The sequence below is a fragment of the Porites lutea genome, chromosome 13, assembly GCF_958299795.1.
Source record: "Porites lutea chromosome 13, jaPorLute2.1, whole genome shotgun sequence".
Classification (NCBI taxonomy): domain Eukaryota; kingdom Metazoa; phylum Cnidaria; class Anthozoa; order Scleractinia; family Poritidae; genus Porites; species Porites lutea.
In genome coordinates this window covers 796,334-819,364 of record NC_133213.1, presented here as the reverse complement: position 1 = coordinate 819,364, position 23,031 = coordinate 796,334, and the positions used below count along the sequence as shown (strand labels likewise).

At 39.4% G+C, this 23,031-nt stretch overlaps 3 protein-coding genes across 3 annotated transcripts; 1 reads left to right on the top strand and 2 right to left on the bottom strand.

Moving 5' to 3' along the window:
- Nucleotides 1-202: 202 nt before the first annotated feature.
- LOC140922859 (lamina-associated polypeptide 2, isoforms beta/delta/epsilon/gamma-like) lies at nt 203-6,555 on the bottom strand. The gene is made up of 4 exons (XM_073372893.1): nt 6,257-6,555; nt 4,329-4,503; nt 2,663-2,857; nt 203-1,937 (listed from the first exon to the last, which is right to left on the bottom strand). Exons 1-4 carry the CDS (start codon nt 6,467-6,469, stop codon nt 1,603-1,605), a joined length of 918 nt encoding a protein of 305 aa, XP_073228994.1. The 5' UTR covers nt 6,470-6,555; the 3' UTR covers nt 203-1,602.
- Nucleotides 6,556-6,576: 21 nt separating this feature from the next.
- On the top strand, nt 6,577-22,055 carry LOC140922857 (dnaJ homolog subfamily C member 2-like). Its single transcript, XM_073372892.1, has 18 exons — nt 6,577-6,724; nt 13,070-13,257; nt 14,329-14,404; nt 14,996-15,245; nt 16,698-16,778; nt 17,095-17,160; nt 17,242-17,333; nt 17,622-17,743; nt 17,854-17,922; nt 18,410-18,490; nt 18,809-18,897; nt 19,071-19,143; nt 19,642-19,805; nt 20,393-20,493; nt 20,978-21,094; nt 21,485-21,549; nt 21,639-21,749; nt 21,924-22,055. The coding sequence occupies exons 1-18, from the start codon at nt 6,667-6,669 to the stop codon at nt 21,981-21,983; spliced, it is 1,863 nt and encodes a 620-aa protein (XP_073228993.1). The 5' UTR covers nt 6,577-6,666; the 3' UTR covers nt 21,984-22,055.
- On the bottom strand, nt 7,288-11,173 carry LOC140923437 (uncharacterized). The gene has a single exon (XM_073373532.1). The coding sequence runs from the start codon at nt 11,171-11,173 to the stop codon at nt 7,409-7,411; it is 3,765 nt and encodes a 1,254-aa protein (XP_073229633.1). The 3' UTR covers nt 7,288-7,408.
- Nucleotides 22,056-23,031: the final 976 nt, after the last annotated feature.

Here is a 23,031-nt window from a genome sequence, read left to right as displayed (position 1 = left end):
AGGCCATAAAATAAAACAACAACGAATTTACACATTTTTATGCACAGAATCTTACTAATTTTGTGTAATTTTTGACAAAATCTCGTGAAACATTTACCCTAAAATTATTGAAAAGCATTTAAAACTAAACCCTCTCTCCGGTCTCTCCGGTTTCTGTCAAGTCTTTATATTGACAAGCGCGTTTTTTCTCGAGGCTTCACCGCTCGTGGCTTCGGCCTTCGGCCAACACCGAAAATTCCCGCCGCACGCGTGTCGCCTTTTCTCGCGTGGGGTGATTTTCACGCGCGCTCGCGTTTCGCTCGCTCTACTATCCCTGAGGAAAAATAGGGACTACTCGTAGTCTAAACTCAAGGCGGCTGGGTACAGAAAATCTTAGGCCCGGTTCAGACGACAAACTTTTCATGAACCGAACCTAATACATTGAATTAAGTACATGAAAAGTTCGGCGTCTGAATCAGTTAGGAACGCCTGTTTCAATTTGGAACGGCTCAGCCATTCTTTTCGCCTAGCCCGGCCGGGAATTTCGCCTTTGTAGCGACTTTGGAACGGCTTTGATTCAGACGTCGAACTTTTTATGTACCAAATCTAATGCATAAATTATTATAACGTTTTTTGTAAGCAGTTTGACCGAAATGAGCATTTTTCGCCTTTTGGACTTACTTCAGCTGCAATTAAGATCGGCGTCTGAATCAATATTCAGCCGGTCTAAATGATTTGGGTTGGTCTTAATTCGAATTAGGTTCGGCTCATGAAAAGTTCGGCGTCTGAACCGGGCCTTATCATACATTCATAGAATGCTGCTTTTACCTTCAACATCATAAAGTTCAATTTTAACGTGTTTGCTCTCTTGAAATGGTGAAAATAAACCATACTAACGCAAAACCATCAACACAACACTCAGCAAACACACAAACGAATTAAGTCGAAGCCGTGCTTTTTTTTACAACAACATCAATGTATAAAACTAAAACTTTTGGCCGTTCGTTTGCTCCGTTTCTACGGAGATCTTTCCGATCCAGTCTTTATCAGTTTGTGAGACCAAAAAAACAAAATTCTCTTGCACATTGCACAGTACTGTCGCACTGCATTTTAAACTTGATCAAACCGATTAAATACTCGCTTGTTGTTGTGCCACAAAAGACCCCGCGAAAAATAGCAACAAAGAGAATTAAAGAAAATTGAAAACTTCAAAACCCTAAATATAAAGTGCAAAATAACTAAAATGCGAAATTAAAAGTCAACAAAATGTATGCCCGAACGACAACTTTTTTGACCTAACCTGTGACCTGGTCGAACATAAGTCCCTTTTAAAAAGAAAAATTACTCAGTAAACACTAAATGAAGGCCTGCATTACCAACTATAGCCAGTTCCCACCATCTACAGTCTATTTTCGTTGACTCTAAGTGCTCTCCCCAACGGAGAGACTTGACAGCATGTCGAACACTAACAAAGTTTGTTTCAGTGGATGCCCCAACATTTAAGAAAACTCGGCTTCGCCTTTTAACCCGTATCTGGATGTTTCACACCCATACTCGTTTTTGATACAATTACCACATGTTCCTGAATATAAATACACTAAACCTCTGGTGCTGGCCATGGCTTCACTGCACTTCTTTAAACCCTTCCCGAGGTGTATCCTCCATGAGAGAATAAACTAAAAATGATATGAACACAAGAAACACTAAAACTGCAAGTAAAATTTGAACGTGAGGACCACAAATACTGGCTTCTTCTTTTGCCACCTTAGCTGGCTCCTTTACTGCGATAACTTCAGCCGAATCAGTTTGCTCGGGGCCGTTAAATGCTGCGTAATCACCATTGTTGTTATGTCGTCTATGCTGCCGTGTGGTAATTGTACTCGTTGTGATTCTTTTCCTCGGAGTGGATTTGTAGGCAGGAGATGGTAACTCAGGGGGAGGTGGAGAGTCTCTATGGTCTGCAATGCAAGCAATTCAAATAAGAAAAAGCAGCCACTATATAATAATAGAGTCAAGCTCCTCCCCACCCCCCTCCCCACCCAGTGGACAATGAATCAATGTTGGCAATATTGCAAGATGCAGAAGTGCATTGAAAAGGGAGTCATTTACAAATTCTCATTTTTATTAGGTGAATGCCACACAGGCTTTTAGCCAGACATTGAAAACTGGCCGTCCAGAGGGCCTGCTTTCCCATAAAATTTCAAGAGATTAAGTGAATTTTCCTTGCATTTCTTCCAAAAACGGGCGTGCATAGGATGGCTGGACACCCCTCTGGCTAAAACCTTGACACCATACCCGCGATGCTTCAAGGGAAAGACATTCTTCGGAAAATTACCGTCTGTTTTCGTCAATCATTGGGATATCGTCGTAATTTCCATCATAAGTATGTCGACAGAAGAAGAGGCAGAGGACAGGAATTTTACTCTCCCCTCGCTAACATGGGCCTCTTTTTGTCCATGGGGGCTGGGGAGAGGGAAAAATGAAAGCATGCAGGGAAGGATGCAATTTTTTTGGAAGACTCAGTGGGAACCTCTTCGGAGGAGAGATGGAATTTTAAAATTTTGCCCACCTACAGCAAGTTTGATAAACAACTGCTAAACCTAAAGCACATACTGTTCGGTTAAAAAGGCTGATGAAACATGGAGGAAAAATTGCTCTATCAGTGATCAGCAATGCTATGTACCTTGCTGTTCATGATTGTAAGTCAGACGTTCAGCAATTTCCACATCCAACTCCTCTGCTGAGGCATCATCAGCATCATACCCATCAGAGAAATCTGCATGCTCCATTCTCCTCTGGGGTTTGGGTGGCGAGGTCTTCTTCTGTTTGGGTGAAAATTTACTGGCAGGAGCTTCTAGTTCCTCGGTCAGAAACTTAGCTGCAAGGAGAAAAATAGAAACTAGGCACTTTTTTCTTGGACAGACGAGAGAAACGCACGCAAGAGAAAACAGCCATGCAAGCGACTGGTAGCACGAAACGGGAGAGGCCTGAATTAAGAAAGACTTTTATCATTCCTTTTCAGGCTGACGTTATAATTATTATTGGATGAGGTTTTCTTAATAACTGAAAATGCCAAACGTAACCTACAGATAAGTCAGTAAGCTGCTAGCAGATAACTACCGGTGACCTATTGGTCGGTTAAGCTGATTTTCAAAATTAACTGTAGGTAGGAAATTTGAAGTGCAATGTATAATAACTCTATCAACTGGACACTGGAGCAAATCAGGGGTCAGCAGTCAGGTAGTATGAGGGTCGTGAGTTAAGGAACACAATATTTAGTTAACCTAGATGTGCTACTCTCTTTTTCAGGAATATATCAATAACTTAGAGAATGTATATGTTATTATGTGTTAAGTAGAGACATAGAAAATTATACAATACACAAGAGAGAGTCCCCCCAGCATCCAATAAATAAATGTTTGACTGTAGCACAGCATAAATTATGTCAAGCTCAGACAAATATACACCAGACAGGATAAGAATCCAACAGTAAGAATGGAAAAACTCTGTCTGACAGTGCGCTTGCCTGTCTGCAGGCCTAAGGGTCTCAAAGAATAGTGCAAACTAAGATCAGACTAAACATTCCATTACAGTGCAAATTATAAAATATTACTAACAACAGCGTATTTTTGCAGGTGCCATCCACAAGGAATGTGTACTTGTATAATGTTGACAAGACGATGTCACACTCAAAGCAAGAAGAGCATCATTTTTGCCTATAGATGTCACTTCTTTTGGACAGAAAACAAAAAGAATTTTATATTTCATGTTTTTTTTTTGTTTTTGTTTTTTTTTGGGGGGGGGGGTGGGGGGGGGCATAGAAGGCTGAATATGGATTGAAAGGACACCAAAAGTAAACCCCAAAAAACAAAGAACACAGTGTTCCCAAAAATTTCTGTCAAAGAATTTCATTTGAATGTATAAGCCAAAAGAGTTAATCAACGGACTCAAAAGTTAGAACTGAATGGAGAGCAGCTCAACTTATTAGACCCAGGTAGAGAGGTCTGTTTCTCGAAAAACCCAGTAATTAACCCAACAGAAAGCTGCTGTGTTTGCATTCAAGGTCAAGGGTTCCACAGTTTTGCAGATAATGTGATCACACTATCAGTTAACAAAACAAAATGAACTGGTTTGTAAGCTAGGATCAATGTTTTTATTGTTTTGAGTTTGATTTGATATTTTGCTTTAGTTACCCAGACTACTGAGAAACGAGCCCAAAGATATATCAGTTTTTTTCACACAAAATCCTTAATGTAAGGACCTCAATATCAGGGGCTCAACTGTGATAAAAAAAGGGGAAGGAATATATTTCACATACATGTAAAAGAAAAGCTAGGCCACAGACTTACCAAGCTTCTTCTGATAAAGGACTCGAGTGGAATCTGTAATTGGGCCAATTGTGGCTCCAAAGGATTTAAGCTGCCTGGCAAGATCTCCATCTGACAGAGCAGACACATCATAGGGAAGTCCACCTTTTACCCTTTTGTTCAAGACTATCTTTTTTGCTGGCTTAGCAGGAAGTTTCTGAAAGTGAGATTACATGTACAATTTGGATAAGAGAAAAAAACAGGGATATAACTACTGAGACATGCACATTTAACCCTTTAAGTCTCAATGGTGATCAACATCAATTTTCTCCCAACAATATCCATACATTGTCAAGAAGTAATGTTATGAGAATTAATAAAACAATAACCAAAGAAAAATGCCTTGATCTTTCATTGAACTCTCTTAACTAATTCTTAAAGGAGATGTATGGAGATCAGTTTGGAGAACTTGTATGTTTATATTGGGGCTGAAAGGGTTAAAAAGGAAGAGAAATTGAGAAACTCTAAGTTTAATGTGTACTAAAGTATAGTATTGTCAGTCATTTTGACACTAGATACTGATTATCCATCTCAGATGGGTTATCAATCAGATAAACTGAATCAAAAAGATAATCCATCTTAATCTGAGAATAGGATTGTCTTCACTGGCCTCCTTTATCTGTTTATTTATAGGTCTAATAAAAAGGATATCTGTCTCAAACAGATAATTCCTCTCTATTGGGATAACAGCCATCCTTAGGAAATCAGTTTTCCTCAGACTGAGAAAAATTTAAATTTTCATGTTTCAAGTCTCAAGTTTACGGTTTATATTTATAACAATGTAAACTGATTCCCAAGCACTGAGCTGACTAGAGTTAACATCAAAATTGTACGATAATAACAAAAGAAGGAGGGTCCACCTTACAAAACGACTTGTGGTCGTGCATCACCTTGTTATAACTGCATTTTGGAAATGCAATATTCAAAAGAAGTCACTGAAATATCTCAATAACCACCTTTTGGCCTTTTTTGAGAAACACTATTTCTGCTATCAATTTTCAGATTTGGTTTGGGATTGTTTACTTTCATTTCATTGTTCACAGTTAAGCAAACCTAGTTCACACTGATAGTGGTGATATAATACACTTCACGTAATAATAACCTTTTTTTTCAAATTTTAACACAGAACTTTGTTAAAGAACCGGCAGATATGATATAGGTTTTGATAAATTCGCCCAAAGACTTGAGAAAAAAAACCATAAATAAACAGGTAAATATATACATACTTTTAATTCTCAATTAAAAAAAAATTTCGTGTTTCTGCTAAAATTGTGTCATGTATGGTAATTAATATTTACATTACAGCAATGCAAAGTGGTTCAAAGAATCCATTTAGCGACAACGGCTAGTAATTTCATAATAAAGGAACTGAGGAAATAGTATAAATTTATACTAAAACTTCCAACTCACCTGGTCTGGCATTTTCAAATCAAGAAATGCTTCAGTTCTAAATAGAAATACTATGATAACCAAACGATGCTATCTCCTAATAGCTTGAGTCCCTAAGGTGAGCCATTTGGAGCTGAATAAAATATTATTCAAACATCACCATAGAACGTACGGAAGCCATTTAAAGGTGATCAAAAGTACTCCAAAAAATGACACCGCTGCAAGAATTATCGATAGCGCAAAGAAACGCTAAAAATTATCTCGTATGAAAGGACATCCTCAAAGAATATACGAATCCCCGTACAAAAACAAACAAAGCTGCACCTGCTAAAAATGTTCATGACAACAAATCACAGCAACTTTCAAATTGCGAGTTTATAAACCGCCAAAACCACAGACGCCTAGCGCCGCACAGGTACAATACGAGAATACAGACCCAGAAATACACAAGTCAACGTAAAGAGCTTAAATATTTAATATTGCTGCAGAATTAATTAATGGATTTTGTTTATATTACGTACCTTATGGGCTCCGATCGGGGAAGATTCCGATGTTCCTTCAGACTCGTCTGAGGAATATTCGTCATCATTTTGAGAGGTCAATCTCTGCAAATACAGCTCGACGTAGAAAGCTTTTTTCTGCTCGGTTTTCGGTAGTGGGATTCCATTGGCTTTTAGAGCACTTTTTAATTTTTCTTTTGTCAGCAGATGTGGACTGCTTGAGAAAGATGACATTTCAAAAAACTACCAAAAAGTTCATCGATACTTTGTTTTTACCCAAACGGAAACGAAAGTAATTTTGTGAAATCGCGCCACTGGAAATTCCACGTGTGCGCATACGCCATGCTACAAGCCGCTGATATCGCGTGCTCGTATGATGGCAAGATGGCGGACTAGTTGCTGAAATTTTGGTAAAGTAAAGTTTACGAAACATGGCCCTTCGTCCCGCAAAATGTGATGAAAAATCAGTAGTAATTTCTAGATTATCAGGTAGGCATTTCGATCCACTCTTTTTACTCAATAATGGTAGGAATAAAATCCATGAGACGACTGAGTTCACAGTCACTTTTTGACTCATGCAGCCTATTAAACGCTTATTCTGTTCCATTTTCAAGTTAATATTAATCATTAATTATCACTAATGGGTATGTGTTTTGCAGGTAGGGGAACACATATCACTAGGGATATGTGTTTCTTAGGTGGGGGAACACATATCACTAGGGATATGTGTTTCCCAGGTGGGGGAACACATATCACTAGGGATATGTGTTTCCCAGATGGGGGAACACATATCACTAGGGATATGTGTTTCCTAGGTGGGGGAACACATATCACTAGGGATATGTGTTTCCTAGGTTGGGGAACACATATCACTAATGGGTATGTGTTTTCCAGGTAGGGGAACACATATGACTAGGGATATGTGTTTTGCAGGTGATGATGATGATGATGATGATGATACCTTTATTAAAGTGTCAAACTGTAATAGCGGTATATAACCACTAAGTGGGGACACTAAAATAAATTTAAAAAAATAAATCAATTAATAAATTAATTAAAAATTAAGAAAAACTATGTACAGTATAAGCAAGTGAGAAATTCGAGAGAACTATATACAATATGTACAAATGTATCCATTACTTATAAATAGAAAAAAAAAAAAGAAATAAAAGATTAAGAAGTGCAAAGAGAGCAGTTAGAGCAGTTATTGTCATCTAATAGCATGCTAAGATCCACTTTTCTGATGTTATATTTGAAGGAGGACAGCGTGGAAGCTTTTTTCACATTACTAGGAACAGAACTCCAAACCCTTGGGCCCATATACCTGAGCGAGTGCTTTCCAAAGGAGACTGTGTTGAATCTGGGTATAGTGAAGTCATGATTGCGCAGTTCATACTTAATTGCAGGCTGTTCAAAGAGAGTGCTAATGTATGCTGGGCACATGTTGTTTTTAACTTTATACATGAGAATAGCTATGTCCTGTAGTCGCCGGTTGTGTAGAGTAGATATCCCAGCCATAGATAGTAATTGACCATAGGACGAATGTTTATCACAATATATAGCCCTAAGTGCTCTTTCCTGGATACGCTCTAGTCGTCTAGAATCACTAGCACGGCAAAAATGCCATATAAGGTGACAGTAGGTTAAATACGGGAGAACAGCTGCCTTATATAACTGTAACTTAGTTTGTGTGGGTATAAGGTTCCTGAGCCTCATGAGAACCCCTACCCGCTGGGCGCTCTTCTTAGAGATACTACTTATATGTTCATCAAAACGAAGATTGTTATCAATACAGACACCTAATAGCTTGAGACATTCAGTGGATCTGACTTCATGATTGTCAATCATAATACTGTCCATAGACTTCCTTCCGCAACCAAGTGCCATTGTCTGGTACTTGTCCAAATTTCCCTTTAGTAAATTAGCTCTGTACCATGAAGATGCTGACTCAGCGCAAACAGCAAGATCATCATGCACATCAGAGAGGGTGCTGCGAACGACATAAAACTGGTGGTCATCTGCATACATATTCATGTTCGCATCAACAGTATAAGTCAAATCGTTTTGGAAGATGTTCCAGATCAGAGGTCCAAATGCAGAACCCTGTGGGCATCCCCTGGTCACCCTCTGCCACTCGCTCACTACAGATCCTAGCTTGACCCTGTTATAACGGTCTGTGAAGTAGGAGCCCATCAATCGCAGACTTCTTTCCTCCACACCATAAGCTTTAAGTTTTGCAAGTGTAAGTGGATGGTAAAGTGAATCGAAGGCTTTGCTCATGTCCGTGGAGAGAACACCCACAACGTTATGCTCATCCAGAGCGAATTTCCAATTCTCAGTCAAAGATAAGAGAGCTGTCTCACAGCTATTGTTTTTCCTGTAAGCTGTTAGTTTGTCGCACAGTTTGTTATTAAAACCATAACTGAGTTGCTTGCTGAGTAATTGTTCAAAGAGTTTGTTTACAGTAACTTGTACAGTTATGGGTCTGTAGTTTCCCATTTTATGGGGATCTTCCTTCTTAAAAACGGGTGTCCATTCACCCCTTTTCCATCCCAAGGGCCACTCTCCGAGGGTTATGCATGAATTAAATAGTGACGTCAATGGATTTGTTAGCTCAGTAGCTCCAAGCTTGAGCGCCATGGGAGGGATGCCGTCCCAGCCTGTACTCTTCCTTACATTGACGTTTTGCAGCGCCTTTTCAACTTCAAAACTCTGAAGATTCTGAAACTGGAAGCCTTGATATCCTGTCATCTTCTGCGTAATATTCTGGACACTAGGGTGGGTGGCGAGAACTTTGTCATCAACCGCACTGGTGTCTCCAATCCCATCAGCCACAGTAGCAAAATATTCACACAAGTGATTAGAAACCGCACATTGGTCTCTACAGATGGTCCCATTGATACTTAGGCTGAGCTCATTTGTGTTGACCTTGTGCTTATCAGTCAGAAAGGGCATAAATGTCTTATAGAACTCACTCGGCTTGCACTTAAGCTTAGTGGCTTGCTCTTTCCAATATGTCCTTATTGCCTTTCTCCGGAGTCGGGTGGCCTCGTTTCTGGTTATCCGCCTAGCTTCCCAGTTCTCACTGGTTTGTTCCTTGAGATACTTTTTTGCTGCCCTCCTCTTAGCTCTTATGGCACCTTTCCATTCTTTAGTCATGTATGGAACATCCTGAGCCCTAACCCGCATCTTCTTCGTAGGCATATGTGTATTGACAATACTGGACAGAAGCATTTCCATAAAATTTGCCTTGTCGTCACATGAATTGAAAATTTCACTAACATGCCATGGAGCATACATTAGATCTTCTTTGTATTTCTCCACATCAAAATCCTTTAGAGATTTAAATGTTACAATCTTGCCTTTCTGGTGTTTTACCGTCTCATTCAGGAATCCATAAATAAGTCCGTGGTCACTGAGCGCAGGATCATGTACCCCACAATTCTCAAATAGTTCCGGGTGGTTAGTGAGAATAACATCGATCAAGCTCTTAGTGATAAGAGAGCCTCTCATTTGTATTCGAGTGGGTTCAGTTACCATACATTCGAGGCCCTGTTCCACCTCAAGATCAAGAAGAAGCTTTCCTTCAGGGCTGCTGGGTTCCATCCTGTTCAGGTTTACGTCGCCTGTTATTATAACCGTCGGATATTGAAGGCTAGCCCAGTTGGCAATATGACTTAATTCCTCCTCAAGTAGAAGTCTGTATTTACCAGTAAGCTTCTTAGGCGGTCTGTAGATAACCAGTATAATGGCATTTCTCGATTTGAGGCCAATCTCCAAGGCCAAAGGCTCAATAGTTTTATAACACCTGTCAAAGGTGACTCTCTTGGAGAGTATCTTAGATGAGACAAACAAGAGAACACCACCTCCACCCTTTTTTCGGTCATTTCGGTGCAAGTAGTACCCTGGTATTAGGAACTGGGAGTCTGGGTATGAACGATCAATTTTAGTCTCACTGACAGCCATAATTTGCACCTTATTATTGATAATAATATCTTTCAGCTCATCAAATTTGTTCTGAATGCTGTTTATATTTAGGTGACATAATAACATGCCCTTGGCATTTTTCTGCCTTGCCGCATTTAGTAGGTCGGGACCAGTAAATGTATTAGGTGTAGTTCCATTTTCTCCCTGATCAGTCAGTGTGATGTTATTTGTGTCAAGATTAGTATCCGAAAAACAGGCCTCGTTGAGCATCTCAGCATCCGAACACCTGTAAAATGGCAGAGCCGCCCATGTGCATCTATTGCATAGCCAGTTGTTCACCATTGATTTCAGGTACACACACTTTAAGTGAAAACATCCCATACAACTGGCACAGGAAATGTTCTTTTGGTTCCACCTAATTGTTTTCTGACAATGATCGCACTTTTCCGCTGTTGGTTTCGACCTGGATAATTGATTATTGGTGCTTGCCGCCTTTCCCTGGCAAGGCCCGGGATTTTTTTCCACATCACCGCTTAACAAGAGCGCTTGAGTAGCCATAGAATTACTGTAATAAGCAATGCGTGTTTTGGAATATCGTAGCTTACGCCATTTTGTGAATAGACCAGGATCTACTGTTCCATGACAGGCGCGAAAAAGAACAAAGGAGATGTTTTGATGGTTACGCTCCAACACCAAGAAATTCCACGCACTCTTGAATAAAGACCCATTGACTGCAGGCGTTAATTCCAAGAGCTCTTCATTGCGGAGTACTCTTGGGACGACCTTCCACTCTCGTATGCAAATACGGAACTCCATTACGAAATCTTTCCAATCCCGGACTTGAAACGTCCAAACGTCTCCTTCATAACCATTTAAATCAATTTTGGTGACTGCCAATTGAGAGATATTACCTTTAGTAAACTGCTCGTTGAGTTCGAACACATTAGGACGGCAAGTTGCGGAGTATACAAGACAAATTACGGAGAGCAAAAATCCGTGTCTGACCGACATTGTTATGCATGAATCATTGTTATGCATGAATGGGGGAACACATGTCACAAGGGATATGTGTTTTCCAGGTGGGAGAACACATATCACTAGGGATATGTGTTTCACAGGTGGGGGAACACATATCACTAGGGATATGTGTTTCCCAGGTGGAGGAACACATATCACTAGGGATATGTGTTTCACAGGTGGGGGAACACATATCACTAGGGATATGTGTTTCCCCGGTGGGGGAACACGTATCACTAGGGATATGTGTTTCCCAGGTGGGGGAACACATATCCCTAGGGATATGTGTTTCCCAGGTTGGGGAACACTATCACTAATGGGTATGTGTTTTCCAGGAAGGGAAACACATATCACTAGGGGTATGTGTTTCCCAGGTGGGGGAACACATATCACTAGGGATATGTGTTTTCCAGGTGGGGGAACACATATCACTAGGGATATAGAGAATACTTCATGGAAAGTGCTGGCGTACGGTATTTACGCACGAGTTGTTGACGTATCAGAAATCGAACGAGTGAGCGCAGCGAACGAGTAAGATTTCTGATACAAAAACAACGAGTGCGTAAATACCGTACAAAGCACTTTCCATGTGGTATTGTGTTTATTATATACATACCGAGACATTCATGCCGCTACACACTTTCCCCAAAATGACAACGAAAACGAAGTATCAGCTTTTTAGTAAAAACGTTTGTTAAAAACATAAATGACGGTAAGGATATGAGGTAATCCAAGAACTATAAGTAATCTTAACTGTTTGTTGTCAATGCACAATTGAAAATGAGTGAATTTAAGTAAAATGTCCGGTTTCAATATAAGCTTAAGCTTAAATGAAAGGCGAAGTAGCTCCGACAAAAAGCACAACAAAAGCTTACGTCTCGTTCTGTTTTTCCCTTTCCGCTGTTGTTTCGCCGGCTCTCTACCGTTTTCTTTATCGACAGTGAAACAAACGAAACTATTCTACTCCATTTCCGAAATGTTTTTCACTTTTTTAGCGAGAAAAACTCTTTGAGTAAAACTTTTCTCGTTGAATGTGTGCGAAGCAGCGCTGCAAGCTGCAATAAAAGGCGGGAATTTTGGCGCGAAACTCACACACCTCTGTGGCTTCTGATTGGACGTATCATTTTTCTCACACGTGAAAAAACATCGTTCGCGATTCTGATTGGACGTATCATTTTTTTCACGTGTGAAAACCATCGTTCGCTCCTCTGATTGGCTAGAACTAATTTGCGTACGAAAATTTACGACATAACTTTTTGGTGAGTATTTCTCAGTATGTATATAATAAATGTGTTTTCCAAGTGGGGGAACACATGTCACTAGGGATATGTGTTTTCCAAGTGGGGGAACACATGTCACAAGGGATATGTGTTTTCCAGGTGGGGGAACACATGTCACTAGGGATATGTGTTTCCCAGGTGGGGGAACACATATCACTAGGGATATGTGTTTTCCAGTTTGGGGAACACATATCACTAGGGATATGTGTTTCCCAGGTGGGGGAACACATATCACTAGGGATATGTGTTTTCCAGGTGGGGGAACACATGTCACTTGGGATATGTGTTTCCCAGGTGGGGGAACACATGTCACTAGGGATATTTGTTTCCCAGGTGGAGGAACACATATCACTAGGAATATGTGTTTTCCTACCTGGGACCTTCTACTAATTTGTATCCACTCAAATGATGGAAAGTATTTCTATGTATACCTGGGAATGCTAACGAATTTGTTATTACTGTTATTTTTGTTGGGTCACCATACCTCCCCTGAACTCCCTGGGGAGACAGCCTCCTTCTGTTTTGGAGTTTTGAAAAATCTGTTGATTACTTACATACACTTATGACTTTATTTGTAATAACTGTGGTGCATTCTGTGCGATTGTTTTAGCACCATCCTCCCTTAGAATAGAGCCAGTTGGTAGATGGTTTGAAGCAAACCTTCAGCGACGTCAGCATGGTCTTTCATCTCATCATTCAAGTTCCAGTTCAAGTTCAAGTGCAAGTTCTGAAGTAAATCTCTCATCTGATGAAGAGGATCCTAACTTTTTACTTACTCTTGATCCTTCAGAATGGAAGGTAGAGTTTATGTATTCTATATAAGTATTATTATGTAGCAGTCAATTCCAAAACCCACCATCCTTCCCCTCTCCCGGTGCATACCCTAGCCATTTGACCGCCGTTTTGCCCATACAGTGGGGAATTTGACCCAAAATGAGGCCTGCCCAGACGGTCATTTGACCCCTTTTGTGTCAAAATGCTGGTCAGCGTCGCAAGCAAAAGGATTTTGTAATTCTTACTGCATTCAGTATGAGCATGGTGTTTACAGCTCTTTGCTCCTATATTCGCTGTTTTGTTGGAGCTTTGAGAACCTTTGAAAAAGCCTGTAAATGTGGGCTTTCTGGAATGTACAATTTTGTGTAAATGAAAAAACCTCCATAAGACAGTTTTCTGAGACTGAGATATTTCGGATGTGTATAACAATGTTTATATTTGAATAAAAGATTTGATGCATTGGGAAATTTTGGAACAGTTGCTGGTGGGTGAGGGATTTGATGCTTTTTGAAGTACTAGCCAGTGGGCATTTGACCATCTAAACAGCCAACACACTGGGCAATTTCACCAAAATTTTTCAAAAACTTCAAATGCCCAGGGGGAAGAAGGAGGGGGCATGGGCGGTTTTGGGATTGACCGGTTCATTACCTTAACAAACAAGACTGTCACAGAGTTGTTACGTATAACTTAAAGATACTTTTTTCTGTTTGTTACAATAATACATTCATTTTGTGTAAAAGGAGGAAATTTGGTTCTTTCTCTTTCCACGTTTTTAAGAAACTTTGCAATTTTACGGTGTTAAAAATCTGGCCAGGTTTTGTCATACTGTTTAAAACTACTATTGGTTGTCAAATATTGGAATTGTTAAACAATGTTGTGCTATTTTCTAACTGCAAATACTGAACCAGGGCACATATTTTAACAATAAATTTCTAAAAATTAAAATTTGCATTGTCATGGTTAGGTGATGATTGTGGGTTTTTTTTGTACTGAGATTTTGTGTTGACATGTTTATGACATGTTTATGAGGCCTTATGTGCCACAAGGCACAAAGAGGATAGGTGAACATGAGTGTTTATGACATTCATTTTGCAGCAACAAGATCATTACAAGGTCCTTGGACTTGAGAAACTTAGACACAAAGCCACATTAGGAGACATCAAGAAAGCATGTAAGTTTGTCATATTAGGCTGCAACAGTTTTAATCAAATTTTTATGTCTCACACACATGTGGTCATGCAAGGCTCTTTCCCAAGGAGCCTTGTGTGATTACACAAATGCATGAATCGATGAATTTTAACTGTGCGATTACACTCAGGATGTGGTGGTGTAAGAAAGAAATTCTTCAGTTGAATAGGTCATTGAATTTTTTTGTCATTAGAAGCTTTGTTCCCGCAGTTCTCATCAGCTTTTTGCTATGCACCTTCATTCCTTTTTCAAGTTAAGTTAAACTCTATTAGCAAATTGGCCTCCTCCCATAGCTCAGTTGGTAGATCACTGCAGCACTAAATCAGAAACCATGGGTTCAAATCCTGTTGAAGTTCTGAATTTTTCCTTTTTCGGGGGGGGGGGGAGGGGGTTAATTTTCAATATTGCTGAAATAACGCTTACAGCTATGATGTTCATATCTTCGATTTCATTTATCTTCATGGCAGTGAAATATTTGATTTCTCGGACCTTACTGCTTTGAACAAAGTCTTGAGTTAGGCTTTCCTTTCTCTAACAATGATATAAAATCCTGTAAATTATGTTACTTTTTTAGTTAAAAAGAAAGTCCTGAAACATCACCCAGACAAGAAGACGTCAAACCCAGATGCCAGTGACTCAAAGATTTCTGAACAGAGCCTCTTTGCATGTATAACCATTGCAAATGATATTTTAAGCAACAAATCTAAGAGAAGAGCATACGACAGTGTTGATCCTTACTTTGATGATTCAGTTCCTTCAGTTAATTCCAACTCCAAGAGTAATTTTATTGAAGTATTTGGTCCAGTCTTTGAAAGAAATTCAAGGTAAGATCACTCTGTATCATAGATTATAAATCATTATCATAGATCATAAATGCCGTGTAGATATTGTGCAATCTGAGTTTCAGGATTTAAAATGCCTGTGGGGAAGGGAGGGGGAATCTCTATTTATCTCTATTTATAAGCTGGTCGGCTTCTCAGAGATTTCCCTGCATGGTCACCTTCCAGGGGCGGATCCAGGATTTTTTTTAGGAGGGGGTGCACTCGTCTCTTGCTCTACTTCAACACCAATAAACCACATAGTTTTTTTTTGCAGAATACCAGTTGTATTAGAAAACCGCAGGTCATCTCAGGGGGGGGAGGGGGTGTGCACCCCCTGCACCCTCCCCCTAGATTCGCCACTGCCTTCCCAGCTGTTAACTAATTAACTTGTTATGATTTTACTGCTACTTACTGTAATTTATTTTGTGTGGCAAAAATTATGAAATAAATGGAATAAAATAGGCTTGAATACCAATGGCTGTTCAGGAAATGATCACATACTCCTCCCTAAAACAAAGTGGACCCGAAGGAGCTACCGAAATTGAGCCTATCTGTATCAGTTCACTTTGATAATCATAGCGGAGCTCCACGCGAGACGCGAACCATAGCTAAGGAAATGTGGTAATTTACCCATCCGAGAAAATTTGATAATCACGTGACCGTACATCGAGTGACCGACCGACCGACCGCACCACAGGCATACCAATGTAAAATAACTCAATCAACAGGTATCGCAATTCAAATGCAACTCAAGGTTTTATTTGGAAGGAAATCACATGGCCGCCCGGACTTTTAGAAGGAAAAAGCAACAACAAATTCGTGTCTTTTTCGGCATTATTTTTTATGTTTACACTAACGTGGATAACAGAGAAAGAGCTAGAGCGAGTTATTGAAAACAAAGGAGACGAATTTCGTAGGAAGAAAAACATGGCAATTCAAAGCGGCGGTGAGAAAATGAGAAATGCTAGCGGCCAGCAAGGTGAAAATGAGCGGCAGTGAAAAATAAAAGGGAACATGAACACAGGAAACAAAATATTGGGTAAGCACATACGACAATTACTCCATAAAAATAATGTGTAGCTAGGACGTTTGACGTCTTAGTCGTACAAAACAGCGTTGTAGTCGTGCAAAACAACGGCAAGGGAAAGACAAAAAAGCGTGCTGCTCGTGCAAATTTGGTTTTTGCTAATTAGAAGAAAAAGTGTACCGCACGTGCAATTTGGTTTTTTGCTAATTAGATCTAGTAGACTTGAAGCCATTTTCAATACCCAATTCAAATCTCCCGGGGATAAGATTCTTTGTGTTTTGTATTTGCATTATAATGTGACATTCACATTTAAATGATATGGAAATTCCTGAAACAAAACGTTTTATTCCCAAAAGGTTTGAATTGGGTACAACATTGAGTTAGCCGAATAGGTCTATTGCAGTCTGTGAAATTTTGTTTTACTGTAGGTGGTCGAATCTTCAACCAGTGCCAACATTAGGAGATAATAATTCTACTTTTGAAGAAGTTGATAATTTTTACAGTTTTTGGTAAGCTTCTTTTCTTGCGTGCACTTTTAACTAGTTAGTTAATACACGATTTTTGCTTATATCCAGTGTAATTGTTTCTTCTCGACAGGCTTTCTTTGTACAGTACAATTTGGTATCAAATTTACTTTTGGACCGCAAAGTTTTTTGTATTGCAATTGTAAAGAAAAGTTAGTTTAAGAAGGGGGTGAATTTTCGCTGTTTCTTTCTCGCGGAAGTTTATTCTTGGGAATCTTTCGAAAATCCGCGAAATTCACAAAAACCAGATCCCGCATTATTTCTTGTTACATTGTAACGCTTCTCTGTTATTTTGTTGTAGGTATAATTTCGATTCTTGGAGAGAATTTTCTTATCTTGACGAAGAAGAAAAAGAAAAAGGCGAAAAGTAAGTATACTCACGATTAATTTTTTGATGTTTGATCTTAAACTTGCACCTTTTAACCTTTTTTTTGTTACTTTATCACAGCCGTGACGAAAGGAGATGGATTGAAAAACAAAACAAAGTCATGCGACAAAAGAAGAAAAAAGAAGAAGTTACTCGCATTAGGAATTTAGTTGGTATGTTTCTCTCAGTCATGGCTTGCAAGCAAGCCCTCCAATTTATGGCGAGCGATGCGAGCAGCGAAGGAACGCGCAAACGAGCGGTGATAGCCTTCGTGGCGCGAATGCTAAATGGAGAGGGCGCGAGAGGAGGAGGAAAACGATCCCACTCGCGTTTTGTTTCGCTTTCGGCTCTCGCGTGACTTCTCGCGATGACTCCCCCAAATTTAGAGCTTGCTCGTAGGCTATCTCAGACGTAGTTTTTACGTCGTTACTGATTTTTTATGTATATACCGTTGGTTGTAGATAATGCTTATACTTGCGATCCAAGAATAAAAAAGTTCAAAGAAGACGAGAAGGAAAGAAAACTTGCTGAAAAGAAAGCCAAAGAAGATGCAGCGCGGGCAGCTGCAGAAGAAAAAGAACGAGTGAGTATTGACACACTATCTGAGTGGCGCTCAAGAAGCCAAACAAGCGAACTTTCTCGCAGGCTGCTCGATATAATTTAACGGCTACGCTATTACTCTTTCACTCCTAGCAAAGACTTGAAGCTCTTGAAAATGAACGAAAACTTAAAGAAAAAGAAGAACAAGAAGCAAGAGAAAAGGTGAAGAAAATACTAAACTGATTTTAATCTTATCTTTCAACAAAGGGGCGTTTAAAACCGTTGCCTGAACCCCGACTTAGTTTAAACGGTTTGTACCGTTATTTCTCCGTACTTTAAGCGAGTGTAAACTTCTCTTTCCAGAACTGAAGTTCCGTTCACACCAAAGCTTCGATGATGTTTGTCTATATCATAGCTGATTTGAAAATATCCAGAATGAAATTAAATATTTGAGAAAGACACTATTGCGGCATCTCCGCTCGGTTTTCAATTGAAAATGGAAAAAATAAAAACCAAATGATATGTAATATCGTCGCTTTTGTATCATAATGTAGTTTACTTGTGATGGTGATTGCTACTTTTCGACTTGTTGCGTGTCATCTTGTTGCTTAAATAAAGGAGGCTTGAAACGATATCCAAACGTCCGCTCATGTTTAGATTTTTAAACGAACTTTATTAGGGATCACAACTGATTATATTTTTTTTATAGGCGCAAGCGGCCAAAGTAGAAAAAACAAAAATGAAGAACATTATGAAAAAAGAACGAAAAACCATACGGACAGTAATAAAGGTGCGTTACGTTGCATTCCCTTTGTTATGTGTACTAGTTGCGCTTGATGGTCCATTACCGTGGAAACAGATGGAGTGGTAACATTCTTCAGGAAAAGACTGTTAGTCAAGACAAATCAGTCAGGAATAGTGTGAAAAACTGAAAGGCTAGGATTGATTTTGTACTTAGGGGTAGTTCCAATAAAATATGCAGCATTTACAGCATTCCGCATACTGTATTGGGCCATTTCAAAGGCCAAAAACGGCCATTTAGAGTCATTTGAGCCAAATTACTCTTGGGTGGAGCTAAACTGCTTATTTTTAAACTTTCTTTTGACAGAATTATGATTATTTTGTCGAAGACGAAGAGGCAAGAATTCGTGAAATGGAGGTGATGGACCGGCTACTCGAAGTAATTTCTCTTGAAAAGTAAGAACCTCTTTTTTTCTGTAAATAAGTCGTAAGTTAAAAATTATGCTGTTGGCAACGTGGAGTCTCTGGAGTATCCAGACAAGGGAGAATTCCAGTGTTGATTGTAGGGATATATGTGTTAAGGTACAAGTATTATATAGCGTAATTAGTATTTTCTTTGTATGATCCAGTTTACAGACGTTCAGAGAAGGTCTTGAAACGGCCGGATCGAAAGAGGAAGTGAAAGTAATTTACGAAAAAGAGGTAGGGAACAACGCTGCCATAACTTGTTTTCAACTGGTTTTGTATCGTAAATTCTAACCAATTTGAATGTATGTTTTGAACAATAGATTATTTCTTACTTACCCAAAGCCTTCGCTTCCGTATATTGAACAATTAATGAATGAGGCTGAGTATCTTATGAAGAATCATGGAGATCGAGGAGGGTGTTACTTCGAGTTGTATTCTTGCTGTTGTTGCCATGTTTTTAGCGATTATTTTGCTTAGTTCTTACTCTTGAAACAAGTGAAATGTCTGCCATTTTTTGTTTCCTCAACCAAAACAACTCAACCTCGTCCCCAGGTCTTCTCGGTTAACGGCGCATTAACCTGCAAAAACGCTGCTTTTTTGACGTCATTTCCTCGTTAAACACAAAATTCTTCCAAATTTGGTCATCAGCAACTGGTTATGGTGAATTATGCGTGTGCTTTTAGCCAATCAGAATCGGGGATATATTTGGAATGAATAATAATTGCTTTTTAGATGGAGCAAATGAGAGAACGAATGAGACAAGAGGCCATGGCTGCGACGAAACAAACAACAAAGAATAAAGAAGAAGGAGAAGAAGTGACTGATGACTGGACTGAAGAGCAAACGCAGCTTCTTATTAAAGCTGTTAACCTCTTCCCTGCTGGTACTGCTTCCAGGTAAACCTCGACGTGATATAATTTCTCAGAGTTCCGAAACGTATTTGTGCGGCTCAGTTTTCGATTTCCCGGATCTTGAAATAACTGAGGAGCAAAGTATCGGTGTGACCCGGAGGAGGACCACGTAGAAATGTTGGTCTTGTGCAAGTACTACTGAAGAGGTTTCATTTGAATGGTAACACCATAGGATTTCATCCAGACTCAAAAGTGAGAACTGCATACTAAAGAAATAGTACCATGTGAAAGTACTGCGGAAGAGTTTTTAATTAAATGGTAGCACAATAGGATTTCATCCACAGACTCAAAAGTTAGAGCTGCATACTAAATAAATAGCACCATGTGAAAGTACTGCTGAAAAGATTTTATTTAAATTTCTTACACCATAGGATCTCATCCACAGACGCAAGAGTGAGAACTACACACTAAATAAATAGCACCATGTAAAGTGCTGCAGCTGAGGTTTTACTTGGTAACATAATAAAATTTCATCCACAGACTCAAAAAGTTAGAACTGCGTTCATTCATCTACTCATGACTGATGCTGTAAGTTTAAAGGTTAATGGTACATGTTTTGGTTTTGTTTTTAGATGGAAGGTGATTGCTGATTACGTCAATATGCATTCAAAGACTGGCACCGAACGAGACTCGAAGCACGTCATAAAAAAAGTCAAGAACTTGAAGAAACTAGGTTTGTGCCAGGCATGTTTTACTCTGCTTCCATTTAAGCTGTCAGGTTTCAACTTGGTTCCAGCCAGGCTTCTCTCCTACTCGTCCCTACGGAGTGACGAATAAGAGAGAACCCTGGGAACGAGGTTGGTCAGGTGCATGCATCTGTGTGCCGCGCAACAGTAAACAGGCAACTTGTGTTAAAGGCGAAAGTAATCCGAACAAACAAACGAACAAATCCGATCATGTAGGCGGTAGCAAGGACCAGCGGGCATCTACATAAGTGCATGCGCTTAAAACACTGTAGAAACGACCAACTTTTTACAGATGTAAGAGATTATCGTTTATACGCAAATCAGTATGTTTTTTTCTTTCATGGTCAAAGTAAGCCATGGTCCCTTGCAGTTGATTGACAGATCATTTTGTACACAATTTGCGACTCATAACATTTAGTTCAACTTGGAGATGTGATCAGATTTCTAAGGACGAAATTTTATAATCAACAGATCCGTCTCAAAAACAGGAGGTTAACCGAAAAGCTTTTGCAAAGTTCGATAAAGATCACAGCGGGAGCAGAACAGCAACAGCCGCGGCAGAATCTGATCCAACTGTTAGATATAATGGTAAGGTCACTCTATCCACTTGTTAGAAGTACATGAAAGTATCCTGTACTTTGGGATTCAAACGATCGTTTTATCATTCAAAGTTAAAGCTCTACGTTAATTTTTCATGGACCTTCTCAAGTCTTTTCAAGTCTACTGCGCATTTTCTACTCGAACTGCACTTAAAACGAGGCGAAGACGGTGGATACGATTATGTGAGCCTTGGCTCGTATATGTAGGTTGCGTATGTTGCCTCCTGGCTTTCGCTACCCACCCTTCTCTATTTGAGAAGGGATGAGTAAGGGAGCGGTCTAAAAACTTCAAATTAATCGTGGATGTGAAGAGTAAGTTTTTGCATGAATCTAGTTTGAAATTTTATCGTCTTTAAAGATTGTTTTTTGTCTTCGTTAGGAAACAATGCTGCGGAAGGTACCCAACAGACAACTGATAAACCTTGGACTTCAGAAGAACAAAGGGTAAGAAATGGCTGTGTCAATTTAAGTTTAGATGAGTGACACATAATTCTCCTCAGTCGAACATTTTCTCTTTCTTTTTCCTCGTTTAGCTTTTAGAGAATGCTTTACGCTCATATCCCACCAATACAGCGGAAAGATGGGAGCGGATCGCTGAATCTGTACCGGGACGAACGAAAAAAGAGTGCATGAAAAGATACAAGGTTAGTCAAGTTTAGTGAGGTTTACGATTTATTTTGAAAGCAATTTACTTCAATTATGGATTACTGAAGTTATTTTGCATTTGAAATTGGACCAGAAATAGGTAACAAACGTACCTTTTATGCATCTTGCGTTTTTGCGCACGTTATTCATTCTTTTTGGTCATTTATTTGTAGGAATTAGTTGAGATGGTGAAAGCCAAGAAAGCTGCACAAAGCAAGGGAAAAGTAGCCTAACAGACACAAAAGAAAGCTCTTCTTTCGTGCCTCCTTTATTTTGGATACGCCACCCTCGATACCTGGACCCTGTTTACATGGAGTGGGGGACCCCGGTCTAGTGGGGTAGGTTTCTTTTCTTTTGTGTCCCGTAGAGCGTGAAAACAAAAGAAACCAACCCCACTAGACCGGGGTCCCCCACTCCATCTAAACAGGTCCTTTAAGTATCTATGTACTCTACTGGTATTTGGCAGCAAGTGTTCTCATTTTATAACGTTTGCTGCAACGAGCTCTACGCTGAATCACTAAGTAAATTTTTTGTAAATAAAAAGTGAATAATTCTCTAAAACCGTTCGACTTTCCTGAGACGTTTGCTTGAACTTTTTGATTGGGAAAATTTGCATCATGCTAATCTGGGAAAGCTTTAGGGAAGCTGAAGCGACAGGATTTTTGTTTGCTGAGTGTGATTTGTAAGTTCTCGCAAAAACTGGAGACTGGCTAAATATATATAGTTGTATTTTGTCCAAAGTCGCCCTTTGGAGAAAATCTGCGTTACGCCGCGAGTCTACTTCCGTGTTAAGTTGTCCTCATCACTGGAATCACATTAGAGCATGGCAGTTGATCTGAATTTGTTGATGTTACTCAAAAATCTTCTGAAATGAACAGAACACGGTACAATTTCACAAAACTATTGCGAATCGCGGCGACAATCAAGCCTTTCAATGTGGCTATTTTCACCTAATTCTCCCTTCATATATTTTAGCCAACATACCTATTATAATGTCAAAACAAATTGGGGAAGACAACAGGATATATTTGCCTTATATTTTGGAAATATATACTTCATTGTTCTTCATTGTACGTTCTCCCTCATTGTTTCAGCATTTTGCCTGATAATCGAACTCACGCCACTAATTTATTCAATCTATTACTCACACAACACCACACTTCTGTGAAAATTTCCAAGTGATAATGATAAGTACTATCATTGGTAAGAAAAAAAGGCTAATTACCCATTCATATCAGCAGCATATCAGTTACATTTTTAGCCACAGTAAAGCCTGCATTA

Coding starts and splice junctions, on each gene's coding strand:
- LOC140922857 (XM_073372892.1), top strand. CDS start 6,667: ATGGCCCTTCGTCCCGCAAAATGTGATGAAAAATCAGTAGTAATTTCT. Junction 6,725..13,069: donor AGTAATTTCTAGATTATCAG/GTAGGCATTTCG, acceptor CGATTGTTTTAG/CACCATCCTCCCTTAGAATA. Junction 17,334..17,621: donor TCGCATTAGGAATTTAGTTG/GTATGTTTCTCT, acceptor CGTTGGTTGTAG/ATAATGCTTATACTTGCGAT.
- LOC140923437 (XM_073373532.1), bottom strand. CDS start 11,173: ATGTCGGTCAGACACGGATTTTTGCTCTCCGTAATTTGTCTTGTATAC.
- LOC140922859 (XM_073372893.1), bottom strand. CDS start 6,469: ATGTCATCTTTCTCAAGCAGTCCACATCTGCTGACAAAAGAAAAATTA. Junction 4,504..6,256: donor CCCCGATCGGAGCCCATAAG/GTACGTAATATA, acceptor TCTCACTTTCAG/AAACTTCCTGCTAAGCCAGC. Junction 1,938..2,662: donor TTACAATCATGAACAGCAAG/GTACATAGCATT, acceptor CTTGCATTGCAG/ACCATAGAGACTCTCCACCT.